Genomic DNA, 20749 nt, shown 5'->3' on the forward strand with positions numbered 1-20749 from the left:
CAGAAAAGAGCTTTCTGCATTCAAGCCCAGAAACTACCCTATTTCACCCTACTAAAAATAATGATTTTGAATAGTCTTATTATAGTAGTGCCCTTCTCACTGATACAATGTCAGCATTTCTATTATAAACTCCCGTTATCACAGCCTGGTAACTACCAAAATAACTCACTACATTTGAGTTGGCATATAGTGTTTTAATTTTCAGACTGATTTTGCTACCTAGTTTTAAGAGCATTTTGATACTTCTAATAAAGAGAAATTGCTGGGCTGAGCGTAAAGGAATGGCTATAGCAAGAAACCTTAAGTTTTCTCTTTTCTTTTTGGAAAAATAAGGCTAGTTTTTGTTTATGTATTTATTTTCCAAAGAGGATTTTCCCCAACTTTCTCTGAAAAAAGATGACTCAGTAGATTGTATTGGATGCTTCCAGTAGGGAGAATCACTTTTAAATGCCAATGCTAACCAATTTAGCTAATGATGCTAATGAGATGTGGGAAGCATTATGTTTCTAGTTTTGGTGGAAGTCTAGGAACAGGACATGCATTGATTATAAAAACAATCTTTGACACAGTATATTTTAACAAGATTGTAAATAGTTTCTCTGATGATATCACAGAAAATAAATGGAAGACTATTAAACCTGGACAATATCTTTTTAACTAAAGTGCCATAATGCTCAGACCCAAATTCCATTTAGTCCTTCAGTTCTCAGAATCACAGAACAGGTAAGGATGGAAGGGACCTCTGGAGGTCATCTGGTCCAGTCCCCCTGCTCAGGCAGGGTCACTTAGAGCAGGTTGTCCAGGACCATGCCCAGATGGCTTTTGAAGATCTCCAAGAAGGCAGACACCACTCTTTGTGCGGCCTGTGCCTTTGCTTTAATATACAGTAAAGAAGTGTTTCCTGAAATTCCTTTCTTTTCAGGCTACCAAGTCAACCTTTGACACTGATAACCATGTGAGAAGGCCTGATAGCCTTGGGCAACTATGTGTTTCATTGTTTTGTAGAATGGTCTTGTTTGAAAGGGGCCTTGAAGATCACCTCATTCCAATCTTAAGGGCACCTTAAAAATCATGTAATTCAAACCCCTCTGCCATGGTCAGGTACATCTTCCACTAGAGCAGGTTGATCTAAGCCCTATCTAGCCTGGCCTTGAACACTTCCAGGGATGGGGCATCCACAGCTTCTCTGGGCAACCTGTGCCAGCGCCTCAGCACCCTCATACATTTCTTGCTAATATCTAATCTAAATCAACTCTCTTAGTTTTATACCATTAACCCTTTATACCATTAACCTGTACTCCCTTCCTTATCAAGAGTCCTTCCCCATCTTTCTTAGAAGCCGCTTTAGGTACTGAAAGGCTTCAATAAGATCTCCACAGAACCTTCTCTTCTCCAGGCTGAAAACCCAGCTCTCTCAGCCTCTCTTCATAGGAGAGGTGCTTCAGCCTTCTGATCATCTTCATGGCCCTCCTCTGGACCCGCTCTAATAGGTACATGTCTTTTTCACACTGGGTGCCCCAGAACTGAATGTAGGACTACAGATGAGGTCTCAAGATGGAGTAGAGGGGGAGAATCACCTCCCTTGACCTGCTAGCTACAATTATTTTGATGCAGCTCTGTATAAAACAGGCTTTCTGGGCTCAAAGTGCATATTTCTGGCTCATGTTAAGCTTTTCATCCAACAGTACCCCCAAATCCTTCTCCACAGGGCTGCTTTCTACCCACTTATCACCCAGCCTGTATTTGTGCTTGGATTCATTTGAGTATTCTAATTCTCATCAAGCAGTTTTCCATTCTCTGAAGGCTGAAGCAATATTTCAGTCTGATACAGCTTTGAATCTGGCGCTGCTTGAAGCTGGAATTGGACCAGGGATCTACTGCCAACCTTGTCCAACCTAAATTCTTCTTCAGAGACCACACCTGGTCTTGAGGCGTACTGCTACAAAGTTATTGCAGGGATTGGGGAAAAAGATGGAATTAGCTAGTTGCGGGATATCCTGCCTTGCACAGCTGGTGCTACGCTGCTTTCTTGAAGAAACAAATTTTTCATCTAATGATGTTCAGGCTTAAATCTAGTATTTACTGTTGCTTCCAAATATTGTCTTATAGTAATAGGAATAATCCTGCATATTATTATCAGTAGAGATACCATCATTCCATTTTTGTTTGTTTATTTGCTAAATGTTTAGCTTTAGTATTATCTTCTGGCAGTGATTTCTGCTGTCTCACATGTTGAGGGAAAATGATCACTACTGTATTTTATACCTTTGAATCTCAATATTTATTTATTTATTTGAAAAGTATCTAATCTCATTCCTTTTGACATCTCTTTGAAGGGGAAGTTGTAACCTTTCTTTTTCAGATGCTTGGGAACAGTCATTCTTCCTACTGTAAACATTTCCTAAATTGAATGACCAATAACCACTGAGGAAAGTATTTCATACGCAGCCATGTAACATTCTCCATTTCATACCGTATATATGTTTTTGTCTTCGGAGGTGCACATTGTAGCACCTTGAGAAAGGTCCTTTTTTAGGTTGGTACCCCTAACAAGTGTGGGAGTTATTTTCACCCATTAACTTTAATGAGAGTTTTGATTTTTGTTGCAGTGTCTTAGCTCAGCCAGTTAATTCATTCTCTGCTTACAGAAATCTCTTCTCACTCCCATTCACTATCTCAGCTCTCTTCCCTTTCCTTTCCAAGTCTTTCTATCTCAGCCAACTCTCTCTTGCTTCTTGCATTCATGCAGAACACATCTTGCTTCTTGCATTCATGCAGAACACAGTTCTCAATGTTGCAGAGAGCAGGGAAGAAAGACTACTTGCTCTGTATACTGTTGTGTCAGCATGGCATGACGTGGGAGTTGCAATTTCAAGGAAATTTTTGGCCATCAATGAATCAAACACTTGCAGGGCAGACCAAACGTTCATGGCATTTACCTTCTAAAATGTGGAGGTTTACTAGCTGATGATGTGCAAACTTTTAATTCCAAAAAGTGGGTGACGAACAGATTTGAATGCATCTGAAAGAGTAATATGTTCATCCAAAACAGACATGCAGCCACCTTCAAATTTCAAGAACTTACTTCAAGCTTGCAGCTTCTAAATCTTCCTCAGCCAAAGATGTGCATACATATGAAATAAATATTAACCTCTGACGGATTTCTTTCATGGAATTATTTAGCCTCCTCAACCAGTGTGACCTTTAAGCATCTACAAAATGCTAAACAACTTGAGAACAGTTTATTCTGAGCAGAGTAAGACTTTTCAGCGACATTTTCAAAAAAAAAAAAAAGTTGAAATGCTTTTCTGAATGTTCCTAATAATAAAAGTGATGGCACTGTTGAGGCAGAGAATGGTGAAAGTTTGATAGCATTTATGAACAGCTGAAGATGGTGAGTTGCAATGGTAACATCTGTTAATAAATGAAGCTCCCAGGCATAAAGCAGATCCCGTCACTAGGCCTCCCTTAACTTTTCTGTAAGTTGTTATTCTTAAGAATATTTTGTCCTTAAAAATCAGAAGTTTGTCTCTAAAAAGCTAATTTTAAGGTAGTAGCTTGATATGGCTAGAGTAACTGCTTCTGTATTGAAACTAAATCATCTCAAAAAAATTCTTCTGGGTGAAGATTATTCCCTTGGTGTGGAAAGATTAAAATACTCATTAGTGGATAGTTTCTGAAAATAACATCTGCAACTGTTTAAGATAAAACCCAACTTTTTTTCTTTACATAAATATAAATATAGACGTAAATACAAATGAGCTAAGGACGTGAACTATCTGAAAAGGCAACTGTGCCATCTCCAAATGCACATCTGTGCTAATACTACTAAGAGATGTGACCTTGAACCTCATAAGGCAGTTAAGAGAAAAAGTGAAACATTAAGGGTATTTATTTTCAGTTCAGAGGCTGCTATCAAAAAAGCTTACCAGAATGGCTTGAAGTACATAAAAGATATTTCTTAGCCTTAACCGTACAAATTCTATCTATGTGACTTAGCTGTGGCAGAGTTCAAGATCAGATACCTGTTTAAGTAATTAAGATTTTCCACCAACTAAAGTAAATATGACTAATCAGCATACCTGTGACAGTTTTGCAGCAGCTTACTCTTAAAACTGAAAACGACTATTCTGACTTCCTTTGAAAAGTATTTAGAAAAAAAACAAACAAAAAACAAGCTAACCATTTTGAGTGCTTTTAGGCACTAAACAGAGTCAACAGAAGCATAGGAAACTGGTTGACAAAAAAGAGTGTAAATATGTTGTTCACTGGATAAACAGTATCCTACAGAAATCCTACAGTGCAGAAAACATTATAAACACTTTCATTGCTTCAGACCACCAGACAAAATATATACTTACTTGAAATTACTTATTCTGGTATCATTGCTACATAAAGCTGTGATAATAAAGTTATGACAATAACTTTATAATAATAATGTATGAATAAGTTTCGGTGAATGCATTGTTTTTTAGAAGAAAAAATCTTGTAAACACGTGAAATATAAATGAATTATATATTTAATTCCTACTGAAGTATGCACTTAAGTACCGAGTAATGTGATGTTCCTAACATTTAAGTACGATTTCTAAAACATTTCAAAAAGTATTTGTTAAAGCTTTAAAATGGCAGATTACGTAGAATAGTAAGATCTACTGTAGTGTGTTAACACAGAAACAATTTTAGCCTGTTATCCTGTCTCCGACAGAAAGGAATTCATTGAGAAGAATACGTCTTAGGCAAGCATTCGCTAATGCTCTCCCAATCTCTAACCATATGCAAATAAGAAACTGCCTTAGGGAAAGGCACTACCTATGTATTTACTAGGTAAAAGGTAACCTTTGATGGATTTCTTTCATGAACTAATGCACCAACTTCCTGCATTAGTAAACTTTTAGTATCCACATGTGGCAAACTTTATCACATTTTGAGAAGAGCATTTCTTTTTGTTTGGTTTGAATCAGCTACATTCTGGTGTTCTCTGATAGCAACCACCTGGTGGATGTTACGCTGGAATACTTAGTCAAGTATTTTTCCAAGCCCCTAATGATTTTATTGGGATCTTTCAGACTCCACACTGTTGTCTTTTTCCTGGTCTGAACAACCACAACATGCTTAGTTATCCCTTAGTTATCACTAGCTGCAGATGTTGTTAACTGAATACAAGCTTTTTTCATCTCCCTCTCTCTCTCTCTCTCTCAATGAGACCTGTAAAGTAAGATTATTAAGATTTTGCTAAATTACTGAGATATTATGGAAAACAGGATGCAATTAAAGTAGGGAATAGTGCAAGATAATGAAGCTAGAGTACAGACACAGAAATGGGGAGCAATCATATCAGCCACTGCTGTAGAAGGGTTTCTGAGGCTTGCAGTGCATGAACTTAAAATCAGTGCTGTCCAAAGAGTTGAACACCGTGGAGGGAAATGTGGGATGCAAGACATCAACTAATCCTGCTCTGCCTAATATTATGGAGAATTTGCTCTCTTTGCATTTCAGAGGGAAAGATGTGACCTCAAATGAAGATAGTGATTTGAAAAGTAGTGGTAGTTTAACCTACTAAGGAGCTGTAGATGGAAAATGGCAAAAATAAAAGGAGCAATCTGATTTTCATGTTTATGATGCATAAAGAAAAAAACAAAAAGAAAAAAAAAAGGCAAAAAAAAAAAAAGGCTTAAGCTGCAGCAGGGGACTTTCAGGTTAGCTGTTAGGAAAAACTTCCAGATGGCAGGGATATGAAAAGACTGGAAAAGATGGTTAGGGTGATTGGAGGAGACTCTGTCACCACATTTTATGAGGAAGTTGTTTGAAACATGTCAGATAAAATTAATTAGGAATAACATGTTTTATTTACCCTGTATTTATCTACCCACATAGATGTATATTTCCTTTAACTGGATAAATATTATTCCTTGGAAGTGCCATCTTAATTTACAGGGTCAATACAGGGTCAGGAAGAAAAAAGAGACAGCAGTTTAACAAAGAAAGAGGATCAAGTGTGACATGTTCATAGTGGTCTATAAGAAAAAACATTATTTGACTTATACATCCCTCTGCCATGGCTCCACTGAGTTCTGTTTCCCTTCTGTGTCAGACAGCTTGCTGTCTGACACAGAATGCCATTGCTGATGAAGTAAGTGTGTGAGTATTGAAATGTGAAAACTGTTTTATATCAGCATTACTGTCAATATGACTGAATTTTGGTAGAGTGCAAAAAATATTCAAAGACAACCAAATGCATTCATTTTAATATATAAATAAATGTGAACTTTTTTTTTTCCCCTTGTGTTCACCCATGCAACAGTAACTCATATGCTTGAGTAATGGCGTATCATTCCAATAAGGGTGATCCATCTTTTGGATGTATGTACCAAAGAGAGCATGGTTAATTCACATTGACTTTTGCTGTTGTTTATAGCAGTGACTGCAACAGAGAAGTAGAGCATACACCAGATTAGGAATGTTGGTTGCAAAATTCTGTTTCATTGTAAGCAAGGGTAACTGTGCAGTCCAGAAACCATGGATCTGATCTGTATTGTTGTGAAAAAATGCGTTGCTTACACTGAAAATCTAAAAGATGACGTGAATGTTTGTGTGATAAGGCTTGTGAGTTATATGGAAATGGCTTAGTTTATGCAGCTACTGGAAGAGAGTGTTTGCTTTTATAATTCCAGAATGTAACGGAGATTATTAAGCAGATGAGCAATTTAAAATATTCTAAGGTTTAGTTTTGATAAGTGTAAAATAATATGCATAAGAAATTATTATCTCATGCAAATACAAATGTGATAAAATCCTTGTTTAAAGGATTTGCAGAGTAATAGTGAACAAGATACTGGATGTGTACTAAGATCAGGCGCTGAAGTCTTGCTATCCTGGATTTTACACACAGAGAGCTCTCTCACTTTTTTTCTATGAGGACAAGCGTAATAATTGCTAATGTAATCTGATCTTGGTGCCATCCATGGCAGGTATACCTTTACTAGGAATCTTAGTCTTTCTAATGATCAGCTGTCCTGTGTTTTCATTGTTCACAGTATGTTGAAACTGGAGGTAAAGTTATAGCCAAACTGCATGGATATAGGACAATATGTTGTGAAGCAAGGATGATGTAAGAAAAAGATCTAACAGGCTTTACGTATGGGCCTTCTCACACAGATTTGCTATGAACATCAATGTCATTTTCAGGTTCTGTATCTACCAGAGAACGATCTGTTTCATTATTGCCTGCCACCACTGTCTAGTCACTGACACTTTGTATAGGTAGTCTTTGAGAAAGAAACACATTTGGTTCCTGCAGGCCCTGCATAGGAGATTTTTTTTTTTCTAGCTGGTGCTGCTGAGAATAATTAGAGTCACCTTCTTTTATCTGGCTTTTTTTTTTTTTTTTTTTTAACCTAGTGTGAAAGGTTTGTGATTAGTGGATAAGGGTTATGACTTCTTATTGCCAAACCACTCTCCATCATGTTTGAAGAGTCATGGCAATCAAGCAAAGACCCTAGTGACTGGGAAATAGGAAAAAACTCCACTTTATGGCCTTGAACTGTCTAGTTGCATTAACAAACTACACAGCAAAAGATCAGATTAAGCTTTTCCTTCAAAGTAAAAAGTATTAATTAGAAGCAGGACAAGTTCATTGACATTCTAGTATTGAATTTCAAAGTAAGCTGGAATAAAAACATCAAAGCTCTTAAGTTAGGGGCAAGAACCACTATTTTGTTTTGCAAAACTGAGAGGTAGTTTGTTTTACAAATGACAAATTGCTCTGATACAATAAATATCAATAAAGTGCTTCAATTAAAAAAAAAGGAAACAACAACAGGAAGCATGTGAGAGAATCCACAGGTGAAGGATACACTGAACATTTAATTTTAAAGAGGAAAATGATTTTTTTCCCCACAAAGATTTCTACTAAATCAGACTCATGTTCTCTTCACCAGTCTGCAGATGTTATTCTACGTCTTCATTGTAAGCTTCCTGCTCCTGCAGAGCTGCAAATGAGTTAGAGAAAGACTGTCAAGTAGTCCTTACAGCTTGTATGAGGAGCTTGTGTGGTATTTGCCTCTTCCTGAGTGGCTGTTCCATTTTGAGTATTACATTTATGCTGCTTGGTTCATTTGTTTTGTTAATCTCGTATGGTTTTGGAGAAGCTTGCCCATCTATTTTTACTGTTTTCATCTTGTATCTCCCACTGTCTTATGTAAAACTAACAGGTTGGAAAGGAACATTCTGTTGGTCAGTAGCTCAGTTGGCAAGCTCTGTGTATAAAGCTAAATGCTAATAGGAAAAAAGATGACCCATTCACTTAGGATGTCAAAGTGAATCAAAGGAAGAGCTCAGAAATAGATCTTGCCTTTGCTGATTTGTAAGAAAGGATCTAAAGATAAATCAGATTGCAGAGGACACAGTGCCGTAGGATTACTCTGTGGTTGTGTGATTGGTAGTCCTCAGGAGTCACAGGTAGGTTTAAAAATCTATAGACTGTTTCATCCTGTAGATTTCACATGTAAGTGCCTGCTTGTAAGTACTTTGAGTACTGAATTTCAATTAGAATCACATTTCCCATGACTTCAGTAGTACTTTATTGGAAACATGTCAATATGCTCAGTAGCTGTTTAGTGGAATTTTTATTGTATTATGGCAGAATCATTTCAGCATAGTGAAAGTGTATAAAGCCTTAACAATTTGATTCCTTACCATCTAGTTTAGGAAAGTCTTTATGTCAGCCCCGTGTAGTTCAGTAACTTTTCAGTAACTAACTGAGTGTTGTGTTTGAAACCAAAATACATTCAAGATAAGAAAGAGTAATAATTCTTCATATAGCTTGAGTGTATATCTGTGTGGATGGCAGCGCCAAATTATTCTAATGACATCCAAGGCAGGGCAAGAAACATTGAAAGAGAATTTGAAGACAATTTGAACCAACTTGATTAGAGGTTGACAAAATTTGATACCTGTATAGGCTGGCAAAAAACATACCAAGAGGTTATGATACCACAAGTATCTACAAATATTTAGAAGGTAATTATGTATATGAAAGAAATTATGTGTTGGAAAGACAGTTATGTATAGCAGTTGAACAGCATCACAGAGTAATGAGTTGAAACTGAAATAAGAGATGGTACATTAGACTATTTGGTATGTGAATTGGAAGAGTAAGTAATCTTAGAGTAATTCTGGCTCACCATTTTGCTGTACCTTTAAGAGCGTGAGCACTGTGAGGAGAAAGAGGAAATAATCAGCCCTTCTCCCTGCCTCCCTCTTTTGATTGTTCTCCATTCAACTTACCCCTGCCCCTCTGTCCAGTTTTGTTAGGCTTGATACAAGAGATTTCACAAGATGCAGTGTGAGAATCTCGCAAAGGTACAGCTGATTGAGTAAAAAGGGTGACTCTGGAAGAAACAGTTAAAATCATATGGATTTTGAGTGTAGTCCTGTGGAGTAATACACTATTGAAGCTTTTTCCTCCATTGAAGAAGCTCCCTAAAGTTACATGCAATGTATGTTGAAACACCTGCTAAGTGTTGCAATACCAGCCCCCTTGTGTTCCATTTTTCCTCTTTATATGCAGAAGCTACCTGTTCCTGCTCAGTCTCCTCTGAATACCTGAAGGAACTGGTATCCTAAACCCATGGATTTCCTGATTTAATAGTCATTGTTCACTATTACAAAGGGAACTGTTACCTGAATATGTTGGGTCCCATCCCAGGTCTCTTGTGGTTAAATTAGTTAACCTCATTTCTCTTCTCCACACCTCTGTAGTAATGTTAATTAGATGAAAGTGGCACTGTATGAGAGAATATGTTGCCGGTTCTCCATGGTATTGGTATGTAAAGCAAAAAGTTATCTGTTTAAATTGCAAAGATAATTTATTTGTCGCAAGGAAGTGGTTTGTTTTTAGGAAAGGAAACTGTACAGCAAAGAATGACCTGTTTTGTTATTTGAGTTGAATCAATTGCTTACAAGTCAAGAATTTGATAACTTTTATTAAGCTAAATATGTATAATTTTACTTTGTTTTACCTTAGTAAGCTGCATGGCAATTGCAGCCTTTCTATTGCAGTACTGACTGCCTTTTCATTTGTTATTGCCTTCAAAGTAATTCTATCACTTTGTTCAAGACTAATATTTAAAACATTTTTCTTCAGCTTTTTTGAGTCATGACTCTTGTTGTTATATATCCTTCTATTTTTCCTGTAAGGAAATGCTGTGTTTATAAGTGGCAGGTTGTGACCCAGCACTTAATTACATTAGCAATTTACATATCCTTAAGATCAGCTGAATAAGACTGCTTTGTAACCTGTCAATAAACTCACTTGTTTCTACACTATTTTTATTTTTAGGAATGTTGTCTCTGCAATTTGAGAGGTGGTGCATTAAAGGAAACTACTGACAAGAAGTAAGTAATATATTCTTCAAGATTACATGTTCTTGTTTTAATTTTTTTCACAATCCATTCCCATGTACAGAGCATTTGTAAGCTTAATTATTTGACAGTGTCCCTTTGAGTTGAATCATTGCAGAATTAAAATTACTCCTATTGAAAAGTGCCACTGCCATTTTGTGAAATAGATGCTAAAATGTACATTCGTTCTGGTATTTGCAAAGGCTTACGTGTTCCAAATTCTATTCTGCTGGTTGTGTAAAGGAAGCAAATGAGAGCTCATTTGTCATTGTTTGCATGGGCAAATCTTGCCAAACAGTGAAATGTATATTCTTCTTTAGTCCTGGAAATTTGTGATTACAGAATTTAATATAGAACCTTTGAACTTCTGCTAGAAACAATATTTTATATTAATTAATCTCAATCATGTTAAAATACTTCTGGACTTTGAAGTGTTTTTCTAAGTACATTTCTATCATACACTGTCAAAATAGTATTGTTTCTGACATCATACTATTAACAGCATTAGTATTTTTCTCTTCATTTTTATGATAGTGCAGTATACCAGGTAACCTAAATAAATAAAATGAGAAATGTTGCAGCTCAACATTTTGAAAGCCCAATACTGAAACAGTCTTCATGCATTTTGGGTTTTCACATAATTAGCTAAATACTTTTAGTATATTAGCAATATCATGTAGACCACTTTCTTTAGAGGTCCCTTTGGACTACAGTGATAAGTGCTCATCTAGCTGCAACATTGTTTTCCACTTAGCAGGCCAGAATTTATTTATCAATCATTTGCAATTGGTTGCATAGTGTTTTTCTCTGCATTTTGTAAATTGTTGGGTGAGGAAAAGGTTGTATGTAAAATTCATGGGCCAGATCTTATCTTCAAAAGCATTAATATTGTTAGCAAATTAATGAAGGCTTTGACCAACTCATGAAAATACTTAGCTGCTTTTTATGTCTGCTTTAAACTCCCCATAATAGTTATTTGTTATTTGCTTTTTCTAACCAGGAAAAAAAAAAAAAAAGAAAACGACAAACTGTGTAATCTAAGCAGAATTTATGATGTTATTTTGATATTTGGAGCTGACAGATTACATGTTATATCTTTGAAAATAAGTCTTTTTTTGTAGATCAATTAATTTAGAATTTTTTCATAAGATTTATTCATAGGACAAAAAAGGAAAAACACAGGGATCTGCAGAATATGTCTTCCTCTGCATAATTACACCTGAAGGCTTTGGTTTTGCATTACATCCCTCTCTAGGTTTCTGTTACAGATTTGTCAAATAACAGCTCTGTAAAACTCATTCAACGCTTGTTTTCCTGTTCGCATAACACATTACAGTTGCTATAAAATGTTGAGTTCTCACCCATACTTAACACAGTGTTCCATCTATCTTTGAGCATTATCTACCATTTCAAACTTTTGAAACATTTCAGAAGGGTATGTTCCTTTTATTTTTTCTCCAACAAGTATAAAATCCAACATAAGCATTCTCTTCCTTCCTTCTCTCTCACATACTCATTAGAGATGCAGAATTGGCATTACTTAGATTTAAAAGGTTATAAATCAGACATGGTGGGGGAGTTACAATTTGGGGTAAAGGAGAGCTGAGATTCCTTCTGCTTGAGTGAAGGCAGCAATTGTTTCAAGTCCTGTTAGGTTGAGAGCTGTCAGAGTATAAGAGCTTGAGTCAAGATTTATTGAATAGACCTTTTATTTACAGCATTTCTTTCCCCATAAAGCTTAGATGGTAAGACACCTACTATTAAGACAATGCACTTTTGCAGGCAGGCAGCAAGGAGGTAAAAAAGTTGTCATTAAAAGTAAAAAAAAAATAATTCTCAAAGTGAGATGAGTTGTTTTCTGTAAGTTGGAATATAAGTGGAATAATCTCCATAATAAAATGATAGATCTACATTCTTTATCTGCTTTCATTTGGGCTGACCTTCATAACTTACTAATGGGTATATCATGTTTACATACAGCTCTTATTTCACACTTAGGCAGATACAACTTTAACATTACATGACAACAGTTTATTTAGTCCCTATGTATCATATTATAGTTTGTATAATCACATATTATATATATGATGGAAAGGTGTGGGTTTTTACCTTTCTGGGCAGCTGAACTCCACCACAACCTCTCTCTCACTCACCCCCCCCCCCCCCCCCCCGTAGAAGAAGAGGGGGAGAAGAAAGAATGCTGGAAAGAAAAAAAAACCTCACAGGTTGAGATAAGGATAATTTAATTAAAGGGAAAAGGAAGAGTGAAAGAAAAAAAAATGAAACACAAAAAAAAACAACAAAAAAAGCAAAGGCCGTACAGAAGCACAGAGAGAAAAGAAATTACTCTCTACTTCCTATCAACTAGCAATGTTCAGCCACGTCCCAGGAAGCAAGACCTCAATACGTGTAGCGGTTGTTTGGGAGGACAGACGTCTTCATAACAAGTGCACCCCTCTCTCATTCCCCTTCCCCACCGCCCTGGTGATGTCCCCTCCCCACCTTTTTCCCATCCCCAGCCTGCTGGCTCTTGGGGGGGGGGGGGGGGGGGGGGGAGGGGTGCGGGTTGGAGGGAATCTTGATGTGGTGCCAGTATTTCTCAGCAGCAGACACAACACTGGTGTGATACCACTGCTGTTCTAGCTACAGGTGCAGAGCACAGCACTGTATGGGCTGCTGCAGGGGGAGTTAACTCCATCCCAGCCACACCCCAGTACAAAAGGGCTCAACTGTTGAGATAAGGACAAAGAGATCATTCAACAATTATTGTCATGGTCAAAACAAACTCAGCATCAGGAGAGTAATATAATATATTGCCTATAACTAGCAGACTAGAGCAGTGAGAAACTAAAAGCAAACCAAAACCTTGCCCATCCACCTCCTCCCCCTGAGTGACGCAGGGGAACAGGGGCTGCGGTCAATCTGTAGCAAGTCACCTCCACCACTCCTTCGCAGTCACTCTGCCCCTGCTCCACCTGGGGTCCCTCCCACGGGATGCCGTCCTTCCCAAACTGAGCCTGCGGGGGCTGCCCACAGGCAGCAGCTCTCCAAGAACTGCTCCCACATGGCTCCGTACCACAGGGTCCATCCCCCAGGAGCAAACTGCTCCAGCACGGGTCCCCCACGGGCGGCAGCTCCCCCCAGACCCCTGCTCCTGCGTGGGCTCCTCTCCACGGGCTGCAGCTCCGGCCCGGGGCCTGCTCCTGCGGGGGCTCTCCATGGGCCGCAGCCTCCTCCAGGCCACATCCACCTGCTCCACCGGGGGCTCCTCCACGGGCTGCAGCGTGGAGATCTGCTCCGTGTGGGACCCATGGGCTGCAGGGGGACAGCCTGCTCCACCAGGGGCCTCTCCACAGGCCGCAGGGGAACTGCTGCTGCCTGCCTGGAGCACCTCCTGCCCTCCTGCTGCACTGAGCTGGGGGGCTGCAGGGCTGGTTCTCACACCTCATTCTCCCAGCTGCTGTTGCCCAGCAGTTTTTTTCCCCTTTCTTAAATCTGCTCTCACAGAGGCACAAACAACATCACTTATTGGCTCAGCTCTGGCCAGCAGCGGGTCCCTTTTGTATCCAGCTGAAACTGGCACTTATCTAATATGGGACAGCTTCTGGAATTTTCAGAAGCCACCCCTGCAGCCCCCAGCTACGAAAACCTTGCCACGTAAACCCAATACAAGGTCAGGTATTATGGGAGGACAACAGAAATGCTGTTCACCGTTGCAGGGAGAAAATTTGAATGGCCAAATCTCAGTTGGAGTTGAAATTGGCTAGTACTGGGGAGGGACAACAAAAAGTTTTTTTTTGAAGTATGTCAATAGCAAAAGAAGGACCAGAGATAATATTGGTCTGTTGCTTGATGAGATTGGTCACCTCACAAATAAGGATATAGGTAAAGCAGAGACATTTAATGACTTATTTACTTCTGTCTTTTACACCAGTGATGAGCTGTGGGACCCCCTGAGCTCTGGGTTGGAGGACTATAACCATGGGAATAAACTCCCAGCCAACTCCAAATATTTGTGGGGTTTGCTGCTTCAGCTGAATGTCCATAAGTCTATGGAGCCCAATGGGATGCATCCTAGGTTAATTGAAGAGCTGGCTGATGTCCTCGTGAGACTTCTCAGTTATTTTTCAGTGGTCTTGGGAATCTGGAGAGATCCCAGTTGACTGGAAGCTGGTATATAACTAGTGATAGGACAAGAGGGAATGGCCTCAAGTTGCTCCAGGGGAGGTTCAGGTTGGAAATTAGGAGGCATTTCTTCTAAGTAAGAGCAGTCAGGCATTGGAACGGGTTGCTCAGGGAGGTGGTAAAGTCACCGTCCCTGGGGGTGTTTAAGAAAAGGTTGGATGTGGTACTTAGGGACATGGTTTAGTGGGCAATATTGGTGGTTGGGGGACAGTTGGACAAGATGATCTTGGAGTTTTTTTCAAACCGTAATGATTTTATGATTCTATGATTCTATGAAATGTTGTCCCAGTTTTCAAGAAGGGTAAGAAGGAAGACCCTGGTAATTGCAAGCCTGTCAGTCTTACTTCAATGCCAGGTAAAATTATGGAAAAGATTATAATGGGAGCTACTAACTTAATTTCCTTTTATGACAAAGTTGCCCACCTCATTGACCAGTGGAAGCCAGTAGACATGTTTTTTTTGGATTTCAGCAAAGCTTTCGGTACTGTCTGTAACACCATCCTTCCAGACAAAATGTCCAGCATATATCTTCTTGACAAATTCTTACTGTGAAGGGTGAACAGTTGTCTGATAGGTTGGGCTCAAAAGGTTATGGTTAATGAGGCTACATCAGACTGGCGGACAGTTACTAGTGGGATTCTGCAGGGCACCATTCTAGGGCCAGTTTTATTCAATGTTTTTATAAATGATCTGGACACAAGACTTGTATGCATACTAAGTAAGTTTGCAGATGGTACTAAATTAAGCAATCACCAGCTGTATGAAACTTAACAGGAGCAAGTGTGTATTCTCCACCTGGGATGTTCTGGTCAATGGCAAGATGAACATGAGTCAACAGCATGCCCTGACAGCCTAAAGGGCCAGCTGTATCCTGGGGTGTCCTGCTCTACTCTGTGCTTGTGCAGCCTCACCTTGAGTACTGTGTGCAGTTATGGGCACCACAGTACAAAAAGGATGTGAAACTGTTGGAGAGTGTCCAAAGGAGGACAACTAGGATAGTGGAATGTCTCACCAGGAAGATGTATGAGGAGAGGGTGAGGCCCCTTGGTTTGTTCAGCCCAGAGCAGGTTAGGCTGAGGGGAGGCCTCATGGCGGCCTGCAGCTCCCTCACGAGGGGAGCGGAGGGGCAGGCGCTGAGCTCTGCTCTCTGGGGACAGCGACAGGACCCGAGGGGACGGCATGGAGCTGGGACAGGGGAGGGTCAGGCTGGGGGTTAGGGAAAGGTTCTGCACCCAGAGGGTGGTCGGGCACTGGGACAGGCTCCCTAGGGCAGTGGTCACAGCACTGAGCCTGATGGAGTTCAAGAAGCATTTGGACAACACTCTCAGACACATGGTCTGATTTTTGGTAGTCCTGTATGGAGCCAGGAATTGGACTGCATGTGGGTCCCTTCCAACTTGGGATATTCTATGATTCTGTGAAAATGTTGAGGGTCATAAATTGCATATGAATAAAATAGTCTGTGCATGTGCACCTGAATAGCACACCTACAATAGTATTGCACTTAACAAATTGAATATAAAAAATACTTTTAAAAAAAAGTTGTCATAAAAAGCCAGTCAGAAACGATATTTACATGAAGGGCTAGTATTGTAAAGTTTGTTAACTATGTTTCAAAGAAATCTTCAGAAATCCTAATAAGGGAAATATCTGGAGATGGTTGCCTTTTAAAAATGAAACAAACAAAATACAAGTAATGAAACATCTTAACACTTACATTTCTATGGTTTTTTTGGTGGTATTCTTGACTTGCTGCTTTTCACAGGTGGGCGCATGTAATGTGTGCAATTGCCATTCCAGAAGTGAGATTTGGTAATGTCATGGAACGTACACCAATAGACACTAGCAGAATCCCTTTACAAAGATTGAAATTGGTGAGTAGTATATTCATATATAGTTGATGTATTCTTTGCTAATAAGGTGTCCCAATATTTTGAAATGTATTCAAACTCAGATTTGTGATTATTATTGCAAAGTACAGAACAGTAAACTGTTTAAGGTTATGAGCAAATACCTGGGATTTTATCAAGATTGGATTATTGCTTTTGACATATAATGGCAATTCATTAGCAGCGTTGACAGCCTTTAGTACTTGATTAAAGAAAAGTTCATACCTGCCTTCCCCCAAAAGAATGACAACAAACTAGACCAGTGTCGCCTGTGAAGGCTTAACTTTGGAACCGTGTTGGTGATGGAAGTGTTGAAACCCAGGCTATGAGTATCACTTAGTACATGTTTGTGAAGTCTTTTTATTATGTATTTTTGCCTCAAGGAACAGTTTGTTGAGGTAAAATGATGTATGATCTGGTTGTCAAGCAGTATCTGTGCCATCTGGGTATTGAAAAATGTGCACAAAACAGATCACACATTACATTGGACTAAAAAAACCCTACCAAACTGTTTCCTGAAGATTTTTTAAAACATAAATACAAATACATCCACTATTAACAGTTGTACCCTGTGCTGCATCCTGAATAACACTGCCATTCTGAAAAGCTGCTGTACAAAATCAGAAGACATGCAATATGTAGGAGAATTTTCCTTACTGTGTTACATGAGAATTACTAAATTTGCCAGCATTTGCATCACTGTGATGTCATCTTCTGATAAACAGAAAGTGACTAGTGGACATGGAAACGTGCTGGGCAATGATGCCATTGCTTTTCTGCATCTGCTCCGTGCTATTTCAAAAACATTTCTTGACCTACCTGACTTTGTACTAGCTCCTTTTACTCCATCATTTTGAACTATTAACCTTTTTGTTACATTTTCATTTCATTCAGTATGTTTTGTAGCTATTTTTCTGAATGTGGAGGTGCACCTTTAATCTAAATTAGATGTCTTTCAAATGGTAATTTGTTCTATATTTTTGTTCAAAAAATTTAAATTTTGTTTTCCACATGCCCTTTTTTGAATCACGTAAAGCATATTTCTAAACACTTTATGCATAACTTAGTAAAAAAAATGTTGAAAGCTAATTACCTCCACAATTTAAAAAATATTCCTGAATGCTATTTTGGGATTTGTTTAGTTTAATACCCTCTGTGGAAAATGTTGAATGGTCTAAATGTTCTTTCATCATCCTTCCCTCCAGTTTCTTGCCTCAGAACATTAAACCGTGGATTTTTTTCTTGCTGTTTCAGTACACTTGCATGCTCTTCCTGTTCCCACAGTGACAAAAAATCTCTCAGAATCTTATTTGAACCTATCGAGTCTTCTTAATGAGTTTGAAGAGAGTCACAAATTTTTCCTAATCTGAAAATACAACCAGTAGAAGCACTGAGAATTAATTTAATGTTCAGTTATATTTTTTGAGGATCTTAAACAGTCACAGACATTTGCCTATTCAGAAATGGTTGATTCAGAGATTGAAACCACAAAAATGTTTAATTTACCAGGTGTTGGAATTCATGTTCTGATGGGCTGTCCATGGCTTGAACTGTGTAAGAGTAATAGGAGCCTTCTGGAGAAGGCTCAAATTAATTTTAAATTACTGACTATAAAGATATGGAGGCAAAAAGCACAAAATTTGTGAAGTTTCAGGATGTACAATTCTTAGGTCATTTCTGCCAAATATGAGGCAATTATACTAAGCATGTGTTCATAACTGACAACTTTTTCTTCTATTCTTTCCTGCAGTTGATAAAAGATGGGTTACAGTCCTTAGTATTTTTTCAGTTCTTGAAGCCTCCCTCAATGTAAAATTACATTGAGGCACTACAGATTGTATTTAGCTACATACATCCTTTTGGTCTCCTGTGAGTCCCTGAATGTTTTAAAATACAGTGCTTGTTTTCCTTTTTTTTTTTTTTAATATAAATAAAATAGTATATTTGAGTGGAATTAATACTGCGATGAAGGAACTCAGCTGAATACAATAAGATGACAGGCAGGATACTTTAAAGCAATCATATATGTAGTATTGCCCCAGTAGTGGATACCCTTACTGTGAGGGAATGCAGCACTCTAATCTGGGACTGGCTCATTAAACCCTACTTTTCCAAGACTTAGTTTCTGGCATTGAATTTATAATGAAGTAGCTATGCTTGTCCTAATTTAAGGGAAGCATGCAGTTTGACCATCTCTCAAAGGCTCTATAATCCTGGGCTGCATCAAGAGAGGAGTGGTCAGCAGGTTGAGGGAGGTGATTGTCCCCCTCTGCTCTGCCCTGGTGAGGCCCTACTTGGAGTGCTGCATCCATTTCTGGGCCACCAGCACAAAAAGGATGTTGATCTGTTTGAGCAGGTCCAGGGGAGGAACATGAAGTTGATGAGAGGGCTGGAGCACCTCTCCTATGAAGAAAGGCTGAGAGAGCTGGGGCTGTTCAGCCTAAAGAAGACAAGGCTCCAAGGATGACCTCATTGTGTCCTTTCAGTACTTAAAGGGGACTTATAAAAAAGGTGGAGAGCAACTCTTTGTAAGAGTAGAGTGTTTGTAGAGTGCTACAAACACTTTGTAGAGTGTTTGTAAGACTCTTTGTAAGACTTAATGTAAGAGTAACTAGTTCTAGTTGTTTAAAATATTTTAAATATTTCGAACTCTGTCTTCCCTTTTCCTTTCTGCATTCCTTCCTCTCTCCCTTTGTTACTTTTGCTTTCCCTGTCCCCCCTTCCTGTCTTTTTCTCTCTGAAATAGTAAGAAGTAAGCAGAACATCTACTACTTTCAGAGATCTTTAGAAATTGAGCTGACATTTTCCTTAATGTATCATCTACAAAGGAATATCAAAGGAAATAAAAAGTAGATGTTTTCTTTTTGACAAATTAAATAGCATCTGTGCAAATATGAACATATTGGAAGGCTGTTTTTATTGCCTAGTTGGTATGTATACTGATTGCTATTAAATAGTTTTAATTCACTAGGCATTTTTGGGTTGAAATCTGTGTTTTCTATCAATCTTTCTATTATTAAATATTCAGTGTACACTGATTTCTCCCAGAGTAGAAGTCAGTATTTATATTGACCTTACAGTAGCTATTATTTTTTTTTATCCAACAATTTCGTGTTTGAAAATTACTGGGGGTTTGTTTTCATAGAATGACAAAATGTTGTCATATTTCTTCAGCTTTTTTTCAGTGGGTTATGTGTCGTGTTCTGTCATTGCTGAAAATTCACATGACACATTGAAATGTTCATTAAAAATTAATTCCCTTGAAAATGATTCCTTAATGCTAGTGGATGAAGACAGTCTAAACCAATAGTGACAAGATTTTGGTGCTTTATCTTTCATAGGGGAATGTAAAAGAAAATAGTATGCTACATAATGTGTTGAAATAAAACTGGTTGTGTAATACACAACCAGTGGGTATATATTTAGGGGTATATATTTGTGATACTGATGGAAGGAATCTGGCTGACTTTTCATGTGAAAGCAAGAGGCCTCCCACTCAACCTCGGTGTAGAGAGAAACCCACAAAGGTGCTATACCTCTCCTCTTTATCTTTCTGTGACAATAACTTTTATCTTTCTTTGATAGTTATGTGGATGGGAAAATTAGATTGTCCTGGTCTCTTTTGTCAGAGTCAGGCCTCAGTCAGGCTGTTAGATTGAGCTTGGGTGTTCACATTCATCAGACACTTTGAGTTCTAACAGTCGTGTGAAATTACAGTTTGTGATTATTAAGCTAGGAGGAAAATACATTGGGTGTAGAATACAGAGGTTTATGCTCAGGGTCTAGAATGAAATGTCTCAAAGATCCTTACCACAACATATATTTTAAACTGTAAACTACAACTGCTCTGCAGATACTTAGAATCATAGAGTCACGTAGGTTGGAAAAGACCAAAATAATCAAGAGCAACTGTTGACCTGACCTACCGAGTCTCATCACTAAACAAACACTGTCTGCTGATGATCACTGGCCTGTCTGGTATGTGCTGTTAGTTGGGATGGTCCAGGGGTCTCCCAGTTCTAACAGGAGTTGTACAAGGAAATTTAAAGAGAGCCAATAAACAAATAGCAATTTTAGTAGTGTTTCTTCACAGTGAAAATGGTAGGAGGAGGTAAAAGAGGAGACAAAGTTGATGAGAAGTCATAGTGTCAAGGGGGGACCACATATAATCTGTCTAAATACATATGTCAAGTTTCAGCTGGTGACCATATGGAGTGGGTGTGTGATTTGTGGAAAGCTTATGCCGTGACTCAGTGGATTTGTGGTATCAG

At 38.5% G+C, this 20749-nt stretch overlaps 1 protein-coding gene across 6 annotated transcripts in view; it reads left to right on the top strand.

Annotated features, from left to right (window-relative positions):
* The window catches only part of KDM4C (lysine demethylase 4C), a 286752-nt gene that overhangs the window by 202702 nt on the left and 63301 nt on the right, over window positions 1-20749 (top strand). For all 6 annotated transcript variants that reach the window (XM_066989006.1, XM_066989004.1, XM_066989002.1 and 3 more), the window contains 2 exons: window positions 10343-10398; window positions 16355-16463. In XM_066989006.1, coding sequence (XP_066845107.1) covers window positions 10343-10398; window positions 16355-16463 — 165 coding nt within the window. The remainder of the gene's footprint in view (window positions 1-10342; window positions 10399-16354; window positions 16464-20749) is intronic.

Source organism: Anser cygnoides, chromosome Z (genome assembly GCF_040182565.1).
Source record: "Anser cygnoides isolate HZ-2024a breed goose chromosome Z, Taihu_goose_T2T_genome, whole genome shotgun sequence".
In the NCBI taxonomy this organism is placed as follows: domain Eukaryota; kingdom Metazoa; phylum Chordata; class Aves; order Anseriformes; family Anatidae; genus Anser; species Anser cygnoides.